The sequence below is a fragment of the Oryza sativa genome, chromosome 2 (genome assembly GCF_034140825.1).
Source record: "Oryza sativa Japonica Group chromosome 2, ASM3414082v1".
Classification (NCBI taxonomy): domain Eukaryota; kingdom Viridiplantae; phylum Streptophyta; class Magnoliopsida; order Poales; family Poaceae; genus Oryza; species Oryza sativa.
In genome coordinates this window covers 5,631,535-5,646,188 of record NC_089036.1, presented here as the reverse complement: position 1 = coordinate 5,646,188, position 14,654 = coordinate 5,631,535, and the positions used below count along the sequence as shown (strand labels likewise).

Genomic DNA, 14,654 nt, shown 5'->3' with positions numbered 1-14,654 from the left:
ATATCTTCACCATTGATTGGTGAAAACGACAGTAAAAGCATTGTCGGTAATAGGGAAACACTCTTTCATCGTTTAAGCTCAACAGCTCTGTTTGTTTTACCTCTATATGGATTATAGACTGATATGTAAATGAGCTCATTACGCTATTTAGTGTCTTATTATTGCAATCCTACCTTCAACACATGGCCATCTCCATCTAATCATCTGAACTGGTTCAACATTGACAAGAAAGACTGTGAGCCATTATATTCCTGTCTTTGATCCACAAAATGTATCATCATATTTTGTCATCACCTAACTCATCCCGCCTTCGGCACCACTCATTGTTCACCTTCGCTCATGTGACACCATCGCTACGTTATTGGTACTATGTACTCTTGACCTCCTGTATTACCTTTCAGTGGTAGCCGTTGGTCTCGCTTAACAAGAAAACTCTAATTGGTTATGCTGAAGTTTGTGAAAAGTAAGGGAAAAAACTCCCAGCACATACATATGCCTCAAAACCAGAATAAGACAACAAATATAATCTCACAAAATATATCGACACATGTGTATTAATCCGTAAAAAGAAACAGGAGACTATCCATGATCCTCATCGGTTGCTCATATATTCTCTAATAAACCAAAACTGCCTATTAGAAAATAAATATTATATTTTATAAGTAAAACTTTTAGATATTTGTTCGTAGCGATTTAAAAGCCAATGTTACAAAGAAAATACGTTGAAAATATTCTAAATTCAATTTTAAAAATTTAAATTTTAGTTTTCTTTTCTTTGACTTATTAGGTCAATCGATGGGATCTATGCGTAATACTCCACTTTACAGCCTCGCAGGACAAGACGTGTTGCAATCGGAGACCGGGGAGAGAGAGGGGGGGAGGGGGGACGCAGATTCAGTGACATTCCCCCGTGACATTCTCAGCGACATCGAGTCAATGACATGTGGGACCCACATGTGCTGGACCCACATGTCAGTGACTCAATATCACCGAGAATGTCACGGGGGAATGTCACCGAATCCCAATCCGGGAGGGGGATGGGTTAGCCGCTGAGCCCGATTTGTACGAGTGGTGGACAGGGTTTCACTTATCGCACGATAATCGCGCGATTATCGCGGTTATCGCGCTTATCGCGGGGGTACGGTAGGGGAAACCGGCAATATGGTTTGGATGAATTTTGACCAAATTCAAAATTCTGGAAAAATTCGAAAAAAAATTGAAAAAATTCATGGATGTAGTTCTTGATTTGTAATTGCCAATGGTGAAGAATTTTTTTGAAATAGAGTAAGCTAAATTCAAATTTGAGGGCAAAACCAAAAATGATTTACAAATTGAAAAAGGAAGAGGATATTGGGCCTTAAGTATCCTACATATTCTTCCAATTATTCTGAATTTCTAGTTTTCTACACATATTCAACCGTATTTTTTATTGTTTTACCCTATTTATTTTACATTTACATGATTTCAGCTACACAGCCCGCGATAACCGTGCGAATATCGCGGTTATCGCGGTAAACTGTGCGATTATCGCGGCGAAACCACGAAACCGTCGAGTTTTGAATTCAAATTTTTAGATGTGATTTTTGTGTGATTTTAGACGATTATCGCGCGATTATCACGGTTATCGCGCTACCGCGTGGTGGTGATAACCCCGACCCAAATGATAAGGTAAACCCTGTGGTGGAGCGGATAGGCGAGAATCCCCAGCGAAAAGGCAGCGGAAATCAGAGGTGGATGGCCGTGGACCCTTTTGCCTCCCTGGCTCCGTGCACCGCATCCGGCGATGGATCGAAGGGTGTGGGGGGCCAACGCCCACGCGACGGCCGAGAGCGACCGACCGACCCGGGTTCCCTGCACCCGCCGAAACGTGACGAAACGCAACGCGGTTGGGGTGACGCGCTCGGACGACAGCCGCACACGCCTCGCCCTCCGCGGATTTTTTTTTTCTCTCTTTTTTCTTTTCCCATTTCCGCGATGCGTTTCTTTTTTTTTTTCCTTTTGTGCTGCACGCCTTTATTATTGTTGCGCAGGAGGGGGAGGATCAGAGGAGTAGTACTTCGCTTTCGTAATAAATGTTTAAAGCTTTTTGTTGGGTTTGATAAGTGAGTTTTTTTTTCCAAAAAAGTTGCCGTTAAAGTTACTACACCGCAGTTCTTTGCCATGTTCGTTTGCTGAAGAAATGGTTTAGCGGCGAAATCTAGCACGTTTATTCGATGCTACGGATCAGCTAACAAATGTCACTGGAAATAAAATAAAAATACATGCGCATGTATTTCTAGTCATGCATTTCAAGTTCAATTCATTATACGTAAAGAGCAGATAAAAAAAAAACTGTAACGAATTTATATTCTTAAGTTTATATCGGCATCTCGCGCCTCTAGCCCGCCACGCACCTATATCACGCGCCTTAGCCTCCAATACCTAACACCACCACCGAACGTAGCTACTCATCCACTCTGTGGCAAGCACGAGCTTTCCTGGTAATGAAGTTGTTGACGAGCCTGAGATCCTCTTACGCGCAACCAATGACAACCTGAAGCTCGTCCTCTGCTCCACTCCACCGCACCGTGGCTCATGAGCTAAATAAATATGATGGCTTGAGCTAAACTTTTAGCTCGTTAGGATAAAAACCTAACGAGCGAGCTAGCCTGATATCCACCCATAAGTATGCGTATGTGTAACCTGTTACTCCCCTTATCCAAGTGACTACTCCATCCGTAAAAAAAAACTAGGATTGGATTTGAAAACATATAGTACAACGAATCTGAATATAGATGATGTAAAATCCAATCTAGGTTATTATTTTTTTGACAAAAATAGTATTTCTTTTTCACCAAGATAAAAAAAGAATTAACTCATCCACCATACGATAAAATCAATGAATTATATACATGCATGCAATTAATAAGTATTAAAATGACTGTTTATATTCCGGTCAATAATTTAATCTATGGTTAATTGGATTCATGTCATTATTAATTTGTTCATTTTGAAAATTATGAACAGTGCCATTACAAATCTTTTAAAATTGGAAATATGCTACTACTTACCCTTTTTCTACACTAAAACATCCTTTTGATAAAATTGCCCCTTATCTTGTACCTTAGTCCCCTACCCTCTCACTCTCTCCCCTCTCTCCCGTCCAGGTGCTGAACCATTAGTGGCCATGGTGCTTGCCCGTTGATGAGACTAGCGACAGCGGAAGGGAGAAGCAGTAGCCTGACGGCTAGATTCGACGCACCGCGTCTCCTCTTTGCACTCGAGCTCGACAAACTCACCCTCAAGTTTGCGTCGAGATTGAGTCGTGCCTGTCGCCGCCCTAAACCACCCCACCCTAAGCCCACCCCAGTCTGCACCCCTTATATCCCAACCGATTCGCCGCCGCATTGCGCTACTGCCACCACCCTCCTCCGTGTTCTCATCCACTCGAACATCTCCACCAAATCCTTCTTCATTCACGAGGTGTTGTTCCTAGAGCCTGTCCTTGAGACCTCCCACTTCTTATGTGCGGCAGCCACGACGACCGCATCTGTCGCCCATGCCATGGACGTTCTCGGCTTCTTAAACCGAGTGAAGATGATAAACAAGAGAGACAAAAGGAAGAAGAAAGGGGCAATTTAGAAAATATACTGAAAGAGTAAGTAATAGCATATTTCCAATTTCAACAAATCTATAATGGCACTGTTACAATAAGATGAATAGTAATAGTATTTTTTTAAAACAGAAAAATTTATAATAATATGATCTGTTTAACCCAATTTAGCACTTAGAGATTACAACTGTGCCTAACTTATTTAAAAAATCAGAAAATAAAATATACCCAACTTTTGTTCAGCTATTTTAAAGATTGATCTGATTTTAGAAATAGCAACGTTCCCAACGAGGCCATTCTAACTCCTTTATTTAATTTTCCCAACGCGTGAAGTACAGTGCCCCAGTTCCAGAAACAAAAAAGGCAACAAAAAAAAAAGAAGAAAAAAACCCAGATGCATGCACCTAGCCACCGTACCCCCCATCCCCACCAACACCATTCATGGTGCGTGCACCCACCCCCACACCCACACCCATCAAACAGGTTCATCGCATCCGCCCCAGCCCCGCGTCCGTGCCGTGCATGCACCTTGCCGCCACCCACATCCGCACCGCGACGCCCCCTCGTCTCCCCCAAGAGCCGCGCGCCTCGCGGCGCCGCGCCGCACTCCACCCCTCTAAAGTCCATCTCCCTCTACCCCCTCCTCCCCCTTCTTCTGTTCGTTCCGTTCCCCCCTCCACTTTCCCCATCTCCGACACCTCTCTCCTCTCCGATTTACTCCTCTCCTTTTTGCCCTATCGCCTTGGCGATAGGGTTCCGCTTCGCTGCTGCAGCAGCGGCGTTTCGCCTGTAAATGCTTCTTGTTGTTGTTGGGGGGAGGGGTCTCTTTTAGGTGATTGTTCTTGTTCTTCTTCTTCGACATGGTGGCTTTCTATGGACTCGGAGGTGAGCTTTCTTCTTGTTGTTGTTGTTGATTTGTGTTTTGGTTTGAGGTGTTTGTCTAATGGTGGTTTCTTGATTGTTGATTTTTGTTCAGATGTAGGTGGTTTGAGGTGTTTGTCTAATGGTGGTTTCTTGATTCTTGATTTTTTGTTCAGATGGAGGGTGTCTCGTGTCGGCGCCGGCGGAGCTGGCCGGGATGTTCTGCCGCGGCGGCGTGGTGGTGCAGCAGCAGCAGAGGAAGCGGTCGCTGGTGGCCGCGTCGGCGGTCGCGGCGGCGGACTGCGTCGTGAGGGCGGCGAAGAGGCAGAGGCAGCAGCGGCAGCCGCCGTCGCTCGACGCGCTCCCCGACGAGTGCCTCTTCGAGGTCCTCCGTCGCCTCCCCGGCGGCCGCGAGCGCGGCGCCTCCGCCTGCGTCTCCCGCCGCTGGCTCGCCCTCCTCTGCAGCATCCGGGCTTCCGAGCTCAACCAGGCCACCGCTGCTGCCGCCGCGGCGGCGCCGCCCTCCCTTCCCGACCTCAACGAGGAGTTCGTCATGGAGGAGGACGACGAGGAGGAGGAGTCGTCTCCCGTGGTGGATCCGTGCGTCGAGAGGGTCCTCGAGGGCAAGGAGGCCACCGACGTCCGCCTCGCCGCCATGGCCGTCGTCGCCGGCTCCCGCCGCGGGCTGGAGAAGCTCGCCGTCCGCGGGAGCCACCCGACGCGCGGCGTCACCGACCGGGGCCTCCTCGCCGTCGCCCGCGGCAGCCCCAACCTCTGCTCGCTCGCGCTGTGGGATGTCCCGCTCGTCACCGACGCCGGCCTCGCCGAGATCGCCGCCGGTTGCCCCTCGCTGGAGCGCCTGGACATCACCCGTTGCCCGCTCATCACAGACAAGGGCCTCGCCGCCGTCGCGCACGGCTGCCCCAACCTGCTGTCTCTCACTGTCGAGTCGTGCTCCGGTGTCGGCAACGATGGCCTCAGGGCAATTGGCCGATCTTGCTCCAAGATTCAGGCATTGAACATCAAGAATTGCGCGCGGATCGGCGACCAGGGCATCTCCAGCCTCGTGTGCTCCGCGACCGCCTCGCTGACCAAGATCAGGCTGCAGGGTTTGAACATCACTGATGCTTCGCTCGCCTTGATCGGGTACTACGGGAAGGCTGTCACGGATCTCACCCTTGTCCGCCTCCCGGTGGTCGCGGAGAGAGGGTTTTGGGTGATGGCCAATGCTGCCGGCCTGCAGAATCTGAGGTGCATGAGTGTCACCTCTTGCCCTGGGGTCACCAATCTCGCGCTTGCTGCTATCGCCAAGTTCTGCCCGAGCTTGAGGCAGCTTTCCTTCAGGAAGTGTGGACACATGACGGATGCCGGTCTCAAGGCTTTCACGGAATCGGCGAGGTTGTTGGAGAGCTTGCAGCTTGAAGAGTGCAATGGGGTTACTCTTGTTGGTATTCTTGATTTCCTCGTCAACTGCGGTCCGAAGTTCAGGTCCCTCTCTTTGGTGAAGTGCATGGGTATCAAGGACATCTGCTCTACGCCTGCGCAGCTTCCTCTGTGCAAATCGCTTCAATTCCTGACCATCAAGGACTGCCCGGATTTCACTGATGCAAGCTTGGCTGTGGTGGGGATGGTTTGCCCTTACTTGGAGCAGGTTGATTTGAGTGGTCTCCGTGAGGTCACTGACCGTGGGCTTCTTCCACTGATCAACTCTTCCGAGGGTGGTCTAGTCAAGGTCGATTTGAGTGGTTGCAAGAACATCACAGATGCAGCTGTTTCTACCCTGGTGAAGGGGCATGGAAAATCTCTGAAGCAAGTTAGTCTTGAGGGCTGCAGCAAGATAACCGATGCTAGCCTCTTTGCCATCTCCGAGAATTGCACTGAGCTTGCTGAGCTCGATCTGTCCAAGTGCATGGTCAGTGACAATGGTGTTGCTACCCTGGCATCAGCAAAGCACCTCAAGCTTCGTGTCCTGTCACTGTCTGGTTGCTCGAAGGTTACTCCGAAGAGCGTGTCATTCTTGGGCAACATGGGGCAGTCTTTGGAGGGTCTCAATCTTCAGTTCTGCAACATGATTGGTAACCACAACATTGCATCGCTGGAGAAGCAGCTCTGGTGGTGCGACATTCTCGCATAGGCAGACAAGATGGTTCATTGCTGGAGGGTGTCACCTGTGCTTGGGTGAGGCACCTCCAGATGCAGATATACATCCTTAGAGGTAGCGCAACCAGTCAATTGCTGTGCTAGTCATGTTTTTGGCTAGTGCATGAGTCATGGTGGGTTCTGGATTTGTTCGAGGACCGGTTGTTTCCGAGGGGTGCTTTCCGCCAAGTGCTCGTTTTTTCACAGACTGCCTCAAGAGGCAATCTGTTTTTTGAGCCTTCGGCTGCCATTGCTGGCATTCTGCCCCCTCTACCCAGACATTGGTCCTTGCCGCTATAGTCACAACACCATGATTGTTTTTTAGGTTGCCGTAGTGTCCCTTGTCCTTTTTTCTTTACTGCTTGCTTCCTAGTCATGAAGTTGCAGGCACCGGCATCGGCACAGGGGGGCTGTCATGGAGTTCCGCAGCTCAACTGCCGGTGTCACCAGTAGTCGGCAGCGCCGGTGTTCCAGGCTGCCGACGACGCTGGAGTGCCTGCAGACTTACCCTGTGTGTATGGTTACTGAGTCTGTTGGTGTCTTGAGGTCATGTGTGATGATGTTTTCGGTAGTGTGTAAGGGTCATAGAGGGTTGATTTTTTGTTACAGGTACTCTTGGGAATGCCTGGTGTTGGGGGATCTGGCCATTGCAAGGCGCATACTAGAGCCTTGTCATGACAGCCTTGTATGGTTGTTTTTTCACCAGATCCCTGTTTTTACCGGCATATTGTTGAGGACTGTAATCTTTGCAACCTTCTCAGAATAAATTAAGTATGTGTTTATGTGAAAAATCATGTGCCTTGGAATTTCGGTTGATTATGTATGTCTCTGCTAATGCCTTGGTGATCTATCTATTTATCTTATGAGGCAAAAAGGGTGTATGAACTGCTCGTTTACTGTGTGGATTTACCTTGTCTTTCCTGCATCAGGCGAAGTAATTATGTTTTTTGTTTGGAGGATGAGCATCTCTTCAAAGCATACAGCTACATGTATATGCAAAATGAGAGTGCGAGCTTCTCTTAACTGATACTAGTAGTCAAAGTGTGATTTAAGTCCTATGCCGTTTCGCCATCTTGTATGTTAGAAATGTGAGCTACAGCTTTGTTACTGAAAGGAATCAAAGCTGTTATCTTACCTTTAATACAACATCTTGATAGTTTTTCTTTTGCCATCTTTGGCTAATTCCATGTTTGGTTCTAACATTTTGAAAGAGCAACAGAATTCCATAATGGCTAGCTAGCTAGAGACTTGGCCAACTTTCGAGCATTTGAACCATCGGTCACAACTGCAAGGACATTTTTAGTGCTTCAGTTGACATGTCTTGACCACATTGTTGGCAGGTTGTCAGGCTTAACTGAATCCATGATAAAAATGGTTCATTAAAAAAAATCTGGTTTACTAATACATTATTAGTCAATCTATAGCATCACCTGACTTCTTCCATCCGTCATAGTAGAACGAATCGCCTGTCGGAATGACTCTGACTCTGCCTAAGCCGTCAAGTAGCACCTCAAACTGGACTTGGAACATTTCAAATCAATCACAAAAAATTCAGAATTTTCCTCTAATATTCTGGGGCTCAGGACATTGCAACAAAATTCTCACTGATTGATTATACATAACAGTGAAGCAGGGCACTTACAGCAAAGGAGTAAATAGACACAGCGAAGGACAACTGGAGCCTCACTAGCGATATATGAACAAAAGCCATCGCGACAACGCAATACACAGGAAGAAGAGGTAGGGTTCGTCACAAAAAAAAAAAGAAAAAGAAAAAAGAAATACTGGCAACTAGTTACTACTCAAACAGTTAAAGCACAATATGGGGGCAAAGCTTCAGCACACCATCCATCACGGACCAAAAGGATTTGACCACCGGGCTCTTCGATCTTCTCTAGGCAATTATCTGTTCGTCGAGTTCTTGCCCACCTGTTGCAATCCTGTCTTGGATCGACTCGGAAATGCTGGTGTTCGACTCAGTTTCTTGTTGATTTGGTGTCGTCGACCCTGATTCCTGAATGTTACCTGTGCTCAGTTCAGTGTTCTTCAGATGACTTGAATCAAATGGACCCGTTTCCTCCGATGGCAATTTGGGGAGTGACTTCCTCTGGGGCTTCTTCACAGCATTTGATGGGTTTGCTTTCTTTACACCGTTTTGAGAAACCTTTTCGTCGAGGCTGTCGAGGCTCAGACGGACCGGACGTCCTGGGGGAGTGACAGTTTCCTCGGTCTCTCCCGCAGATTTGTTCTTGGAGCGACCGAGCTTTGGTGATCTAGCTCTCGTGGGAGGGATCTACAGCAAGTAAGAAATAACAGCAGATGGTATGTGTTGTCCCATCAAAGGACACCTTTCATCATTATAACCAGATCTCCCAGCTACCGTATTTGACCTAATAAATATATAGGTACGAGGTATTCCTTAGCATGCATTCCACCCTCAAAGGTCAATCTACATAATGGCACCTCACACTAGATGTATCAGCTACAACTACCAATTTAACCCATCACACATCAGGAAACATCAAAACAGTAAGCAAATATTCAAGTTCTGTGCAAACAGAAAAAAAAAATTGCATCCCACATTTCCAGAAATACATTTGAAGACAAATTAACAAAATCTCTTCCAATTAGTTTAACCTTATAGCTGCTGGTTTCTGCAAGTTTTTACTGCACAAAAGTCCATTAACTGGGTCCCTGTCCCTGTCTAATCAAGGCTATCCCATGCAGTGCTTGATTAGTATTATGGAACAGCATAATCACTAAATCGCAGGAAATCCCAGTACATCCAAACTGAGCATGGTAACAATATAGTTGAACCGCACCAAATAAATATAGTCAAAGTTCCAAATTTTGTGTGTCATGATAGAAACATGCACTCGCTCTTAACAGATAAGCAATGGCAGAACAGACAGGATGAGGCATCTAAACAGCTAGTGAGGTACTTTGCGACAAGTATCAAGTCTAATGTCTAAGGTGATGAGTAAATAGGCCACTATTTGTTTTTTGGCTTGACTAGAGTCTAGAGAGCTCCTATAGTTGTGAGATATGATGACTACATAAGAGAGCTCTAGTAGGTTGTTGCAAACTGTCCAACGCTTGCTCACTCTTAGATCTGAAGTAAAAAGGAAGAATGCTAGCCTTGAGTTGTGGTCTCTGAATACCTTTTTCAACTCCACCTTTGGAGGAGTTGGTTCCTGGTAGAAGCTGGGCATTGGTGTTGCCTTGAAGTTCAAACTCTTCCTAAGCATTTTGAGTTCAGCTTCTTCAGTCTCCTGTGCAATATAAAGAAACTAATATTAGCAGGCAACACATGCAATGCAAGATGGGGTAACATTTCCAAGAAAAGTAAAACAATATTACCTTTGATTTTGCTTGCAAATTGCTTATTTCCATTTCTCTGGCATGAATCTTCTCCTCGAGCTTTGAATAGAACTATTTGATTGCAGACTTGAGTAAGAAACAGTTGCATATTTTCCAAAAGATGACCAGGAACAGGAAGTAATTGAACACAAATTACCTCCTTCCTTTTTTCAGCTCTCTCATCACACTTGAAAGAGAACCCGTAGGCAGGAGTGCCTCCAGCCTTTCGTGATTCAGGATTTGACTCATCATCCTTTTTGACAGAAGAATTCTGGCCTAATGGCTTTTGTGTTTTCCTTTTCTCCCTGGATTTATGTGGTTTGAGTATAAAAGCATAAGTTACTTTTGGAGTATTCATCTATACTAGAGCAATGGAGTCTGAACTGCAACTGCGAGAATATTTCTCTAGGATTGTTATATATGTAAAATAATACAGATTCACGTCAGCTCAAGTAAAATAATACAGAATATTTCTCTAGGATTGTTATATGTAAAATTTAGCATTTAACACTGAGTCAGTGAAGCATCATATTTCAATGCTCAAGGTTGAGCATGTCCATATAAGGTATAAGGCATTCAGAAGCTGATAATGCATAAAGCAATTTCTGATACTGAAGTGAAGGTACTTCTTGCAGTAGATTGGTAAATGATGAGAAGGATATTGAGGAACAATTTTATTGTCCTAGGTACAGGAAACATAGTGTTAATCCCACTGAATGGAGAATGAGCAAGTTTTAATCCTTTTATTTTGCAGTATGATGCCCCCCCCCACCCCCCTCAAAAAAAAAACCAAGAATTCTGAAATGGTACTCCCGAATATTTGCATTTTAAATTCATAATTAATCAAACTTAGCAACACAACCTATTAGCCTCTGAAGGTGTGCTGATTAGAACTTAGATTAGGCACTACATGCTTAAACATACAAGAATACACAGGCAGGAAAAGAACTGCATACTTTGAGTCCTCGAGAGATGTCTCCTTAGTACTGGAGCGAGGCTCTTGCTTCTCAGCTTTCTGATAAAACCATTGAGAAACAGATTATTTGATACCCAACTGGATTGAATATAATATTGATTACATAAGTAGAAAGAAAGTCTAGCACAATGGAGAACTTACATTCCTATCAACACTGGAGTCACCATTGATCTTTGATCCAGTACTTGAATCTGCATGAGAGACTCGAGCAACCGGTGCTTTAGAAAGAGTGGAACTAGGAGTGCTTCTCCTAGCTTGACCCTCGCCTCCACTCTTCGGGCTCCTAGACTTTACAACCTTAGGACCATGACTTTGGGTTGCCTAGCATCACATCATACAGAAACAACAATGAGCACAAAAGCGTCGCTAAACGATCATAGAACACTACCACAAAACTCACCTTGGCAGGGCGAGGCTTCTTGCCATCAAGATGCGAGGTGGATTCCCCGCCCGCCTCTTCGGGCGGGTTGATCACATCGCTCTCCCCGGAATGGTCACCATTGGCTTGCACCTCATGTGCTTCCTCATGCTCCTCCATGCTATCAGGCAATGCAGGCTTTCCATTGACCTCTTTCTCTATACCCGGCGCACCCACAGCATCGGCAATGGTACCGTCCATCTCATCAATCTTCACCTCGTCCTCAATTCATCAGAAACTCACTGAATCCCTGATGCAGGGATGCACCTAAAGCGGGGGCATCCTTATGGCAACAACCAACTTAGTACTACTACACCGGCAGAAAACAATTCGCAGTAAAACTGAACAGATTTAGGCTAAACTGCACAGAAGAACACAAAAATGCGGTAACCAAACTCTCGAAACAATCCAAGCAGGTCAGTGTCGATCACCAACTAAAACAAATCAACCCCCCAAGTGAGCACGGATCTGATCTCCCCTCTACCCCGCCTCGACAACACGGACGAGGAGGACCGCGACTACGTTCTTGGAGACGAAAAGGGCAAAACAAAATCCAAGAACCGTAAACGCGGTCGGATCTAGGCCAAGAAACGGTTTCCAAGAAATGCCAGTGACAGGCGCCGCCGACTTGGCCCACACAAGAGAGCGCAGGGAGGCGAGAGAGAGAGAGAGGTAGAGATGGCGGTCTTTACCTCGCCGGAGCGGCGGCGGCGGTCGCGGGAGGGGGGAGGACGCCGGCTTCTGCGGGAGGAAGAGGAGGAGGAGGGGAGACAGCGGGGTGGTGGAGGGGGGGTGGTGCTGTGTTTGGGCTGGAGGTGGTTAACTCGTTTCTATTTTTCCAATCTTGTCTCTGCACTGTGCAACTATTGTGTGTGTGTGTGTGTGTTTTTTTCTCTCTCTACTGTTTTGTTTTGTTTTTGTCACCTCTGGTTTTATTTATTAGCCATTTTTTCAGATCCGGTGTTATTAAATTTCCAGTGGTTCATTCAAGCATTATTCATTTTCATATAGTGGATTAGAGTTTTCTCTTTTTTTTTCCAAATTATGATTTAGGAGGGTGTTGTGATACTAGGGGCATCTAATAACGAGACAGTGAACTATTTTTACTCTTAGGATGTGCCACCCTTATCATTGTTTATATTTATTTATTTTTATTTATCAGTGAAACCATGTGAAATGTCCTTTTGCCCCTCCCTTTCATCTCTCCTATCTCTTTGAGTTAGGCGGTGATGGAGGTGGGCTGTGATGGTATGGGAGAAAACAGAGAAGATAGGCGCATGGGTGACCAGAGGAAATGGATCCCTAGCCTTTCCCGCAAGCCTATTGCTAGTCCTGAGCTCCAGCTTTACCGGTATTGATCACTCTCCAAGGCATATGATATCGAGAAATCACGTGACAGGCGTTGTGTTGCTCTATATCCTCGCCACCCTCTTCATTCTTGCGTGGGCCGCCAAGGCACGTTCACAGTGGTTGCGAGCTCGTAAAAGCCAACATACATACGTTGATAGTGGTAGCGATGTGAGCAAGAGGAGGCGAGCGAGACGTGCCACAATAGATGGGCTCGAGGACTGCATGATGGGCATCCTCATGCCAATATCCACCGTGGTAGTAAGGGCTATGGACCACTTGTGACCGTGGCCACAACCACGCCGCCGATTAGGACATTTGTTTTATTCAATTATTTATTTTTTATGATATGTTTTGCCACTAAAAAAAATTTAAGTATGACTTATACTTGTTGACGAAAAAAATCGAACACATCGGCCTGGAAGATCTGCTTAGCTCCTGTGCAAGTCCAAAGATTGATGAGATGCGGGCGTGCCAGTCAGTTTGATCCTGCAACTGACAAGATATGCAAATAGCAGATCAAAACAGCCGATCGGCTGACAAGCCGATGGAGTAGTTCCAGCCGATAGCCGATAACAGCCGATGCCGATACCAGCCGATAGCCATAGGGTTTAAGCAATCGGCTATATATCCAATGTAGATAATGATATAAAGGCAATCGGCTGATGATGATATAATAAAATAACAATATAGTCCTGTATAAACCAATCGGCTAGCAATGATATGATAAATAAGCATCGATCCGAGGGTTAAAGCACACATCGGCTGGAGGTCCGATATCATGAAATCCACAAGATTAGATTAAACAGTGAAACCTTTGTTGTCATCGGCTAAATCCAACTTATATGTATATGCAATCATTATAAGCCGATGCAGCATCCAGATAACTCACCGGCTGAAACCCCGATGAAACCCTTATTGGCAATCAAGAAGCAGGCTAGAGATTATGGTTCTAAGCACGACTTAGTAGATCAAACTTAACTAATGCAGTACTAGGTATGAAAAGAAACATAATACCTAGACAATCAAGCCGTTGACTGAGTTTTTAGGGTGGTAGATGTCTAAGCTAATCTAATCTAGCAACGCGATTTAGCCGATACCGGCAGAAACCCTAAAACGAGAAGCAGTCGATAGAGCTAAATTGACATACTAAGACTAGATTATCAGAGACATATGATAAATAGGTAGGTAAATATATCATCCAAACCAGAGCAATCCAAGAGGTCGAATGTATTGATGCAGTCTTGAACGACGCCGACGTAGACGATACAATTGCCTGGACCGGCGGAACATTGGACTTATCCCTTCGCCGGAGATCGAAGACGATGCAGCTCCGCGTCGGGTGCCAAGTCCCATCGGAACGTAAAAACAAAAGTAGAAGTAAAAAAGGTGGCGATGCGCCGAATTGTATTGATCATGAAGATAGATTACAATGACACCAGGTATACATATTTATACCCATAGGTTGATACAAGTCCTTGTCGGACAAGAAAGAAACCTTCCTAAATATAAAAGGAAAAGATAAAGTCCTTATAGGACATTAAACACACTTTTCTAAAGATAAAAGGAAACTAACAAACTATTCCTAATTAATAGATAAACTGCCATGCCACATCCTCTTTAAACTCGGTCACTTAGGGATAAGCTTTCTTTAGTAGATTAATTTCCTTAAACGAATATAGGAGGAATCCGACTATTGACGACTTGATAACTCCCATCGGCTGATTCCGAGATGCTGTAGCCGATAATGATTCTAAGCCGATGACGTCTTTGCCGATTACCAAATTTCACTGTTAACAATATTTTAGCAAGTTTATATTAAATTTTCTAAGCAATATGAATATTCCAATACTAGATTAAAAATTAACAGCGTTCCGTATTAAAAACCGGAGATACTATTAACTTGGGTTTAAGGTGGAATTGGGGCCTTAAAGCCACGGGCGAGAGATGGATGGAGTCAT

General features: G+C 45.5%; 2 protein-coding genes across 3 annotated transcripts; one reads left to right on the top strand and one right to left on the bottom strand.

Annotated features, from left to right (window-relative positions):
• Window positions 1-4,240: 4,240 nt before the first annotated feature.
• Window positions 4,241-7,383, top strand: LOC4328647 (EIN3-binding F-box protein 1). Its single transcript, XM_015769185.3, has 2 exons — window positions 4,241-4,477; window positions 4,630-7,383. The coding sequence occupies exons 1-2, from the start codon at window positions 4,453-4,455 to the stop codon at window positions 6,585-6,587; spliced, it is 1,983 nt and encodes a 660-aa protein (XP_015624671.1). The 5' UTR covers window positions 4,241-4,452; the 3' UTR covers window positions 6,588-7,383.
• A 796-nt stretch (window positions 7,384-8,179) lies between these two features.
• LOC4328646 (protein WVD2-like 5) lies at window positions 8,180-12,091 on the bottom strand. Of its 2 annotated transcripts, none has more exons than XM_015769187.3 (8): window positions 12,039-12,091; window positions 11,329-11,629; window positions 11,070-11,249; window positions 10,909-10,967; window positions 10,110-10,257; window positions 9,953-10,024; window positions 9,754-9,864; window positions 8,180-8,885 (listed from the first exon to the last, which is right to left on the bottom strand). In XM_015769187.3, exons 2-8 carry the CDS (start codon window positions 11,545-11,547, stop codon window positions 8,487-8,489), a joined length of 1,188 nt encoding a protein of 395 aa, XP_015624673.1. In that variant the 5' UTR covers window positions 11,548-11,629; window positions 12,039-12,091; the 3' UTR covers window positions 8,180-8,486. The 2 variants fall into 2 exon arrangements, with proteins under 2 accessions (XP_015624673.1, XP_015624674.1); XM_015769188.3 differs by having other exon boundaries at window positions 11,329-11,613.
• Window positions 12,092-14,654: the final 2,563 nt, after the last annotated feature.

Excerpts from the sequence above, each read along its gene's own strand:
- LOC4328647 (XM_015769185.3), top strand. The coding sequence starts at position 4,453 with ATGGTGGCTTTCTATGGACTCGGAG. Across the intron at positions 4,478-4,629 it reads GGCTTTCTATGGACTCGGAG|ATGGAGGGTGTCTCGTGTCG; the intron begins GTGAGCTTTCTT and ends TTTTTTGTTCAG.
- LOC4328646 (XM_015769187.3), bottom strand. The coding sequence starts at position 11,547 with ATGGACGGTACCATTGCCGATGCTGTGGGTGCGCCGGGTATAGAGAAA. Across the intron at positions 10,968-11,069 it reads ACTCCAGTGTTGATAGGAAT|AAAGCTGAGAAGCAAGAGCC; the intron begins GTAAGTTCTCCA and ends TGGTTTTATCAG. Across the intron at positions 10,258-10,908 it reads ACATCTCTCGAGGACTCAAA|GGAGAAAAGGAAAACACAAA; the intron begins GTATGCAGTTCT and ends ACATAAATCCAG.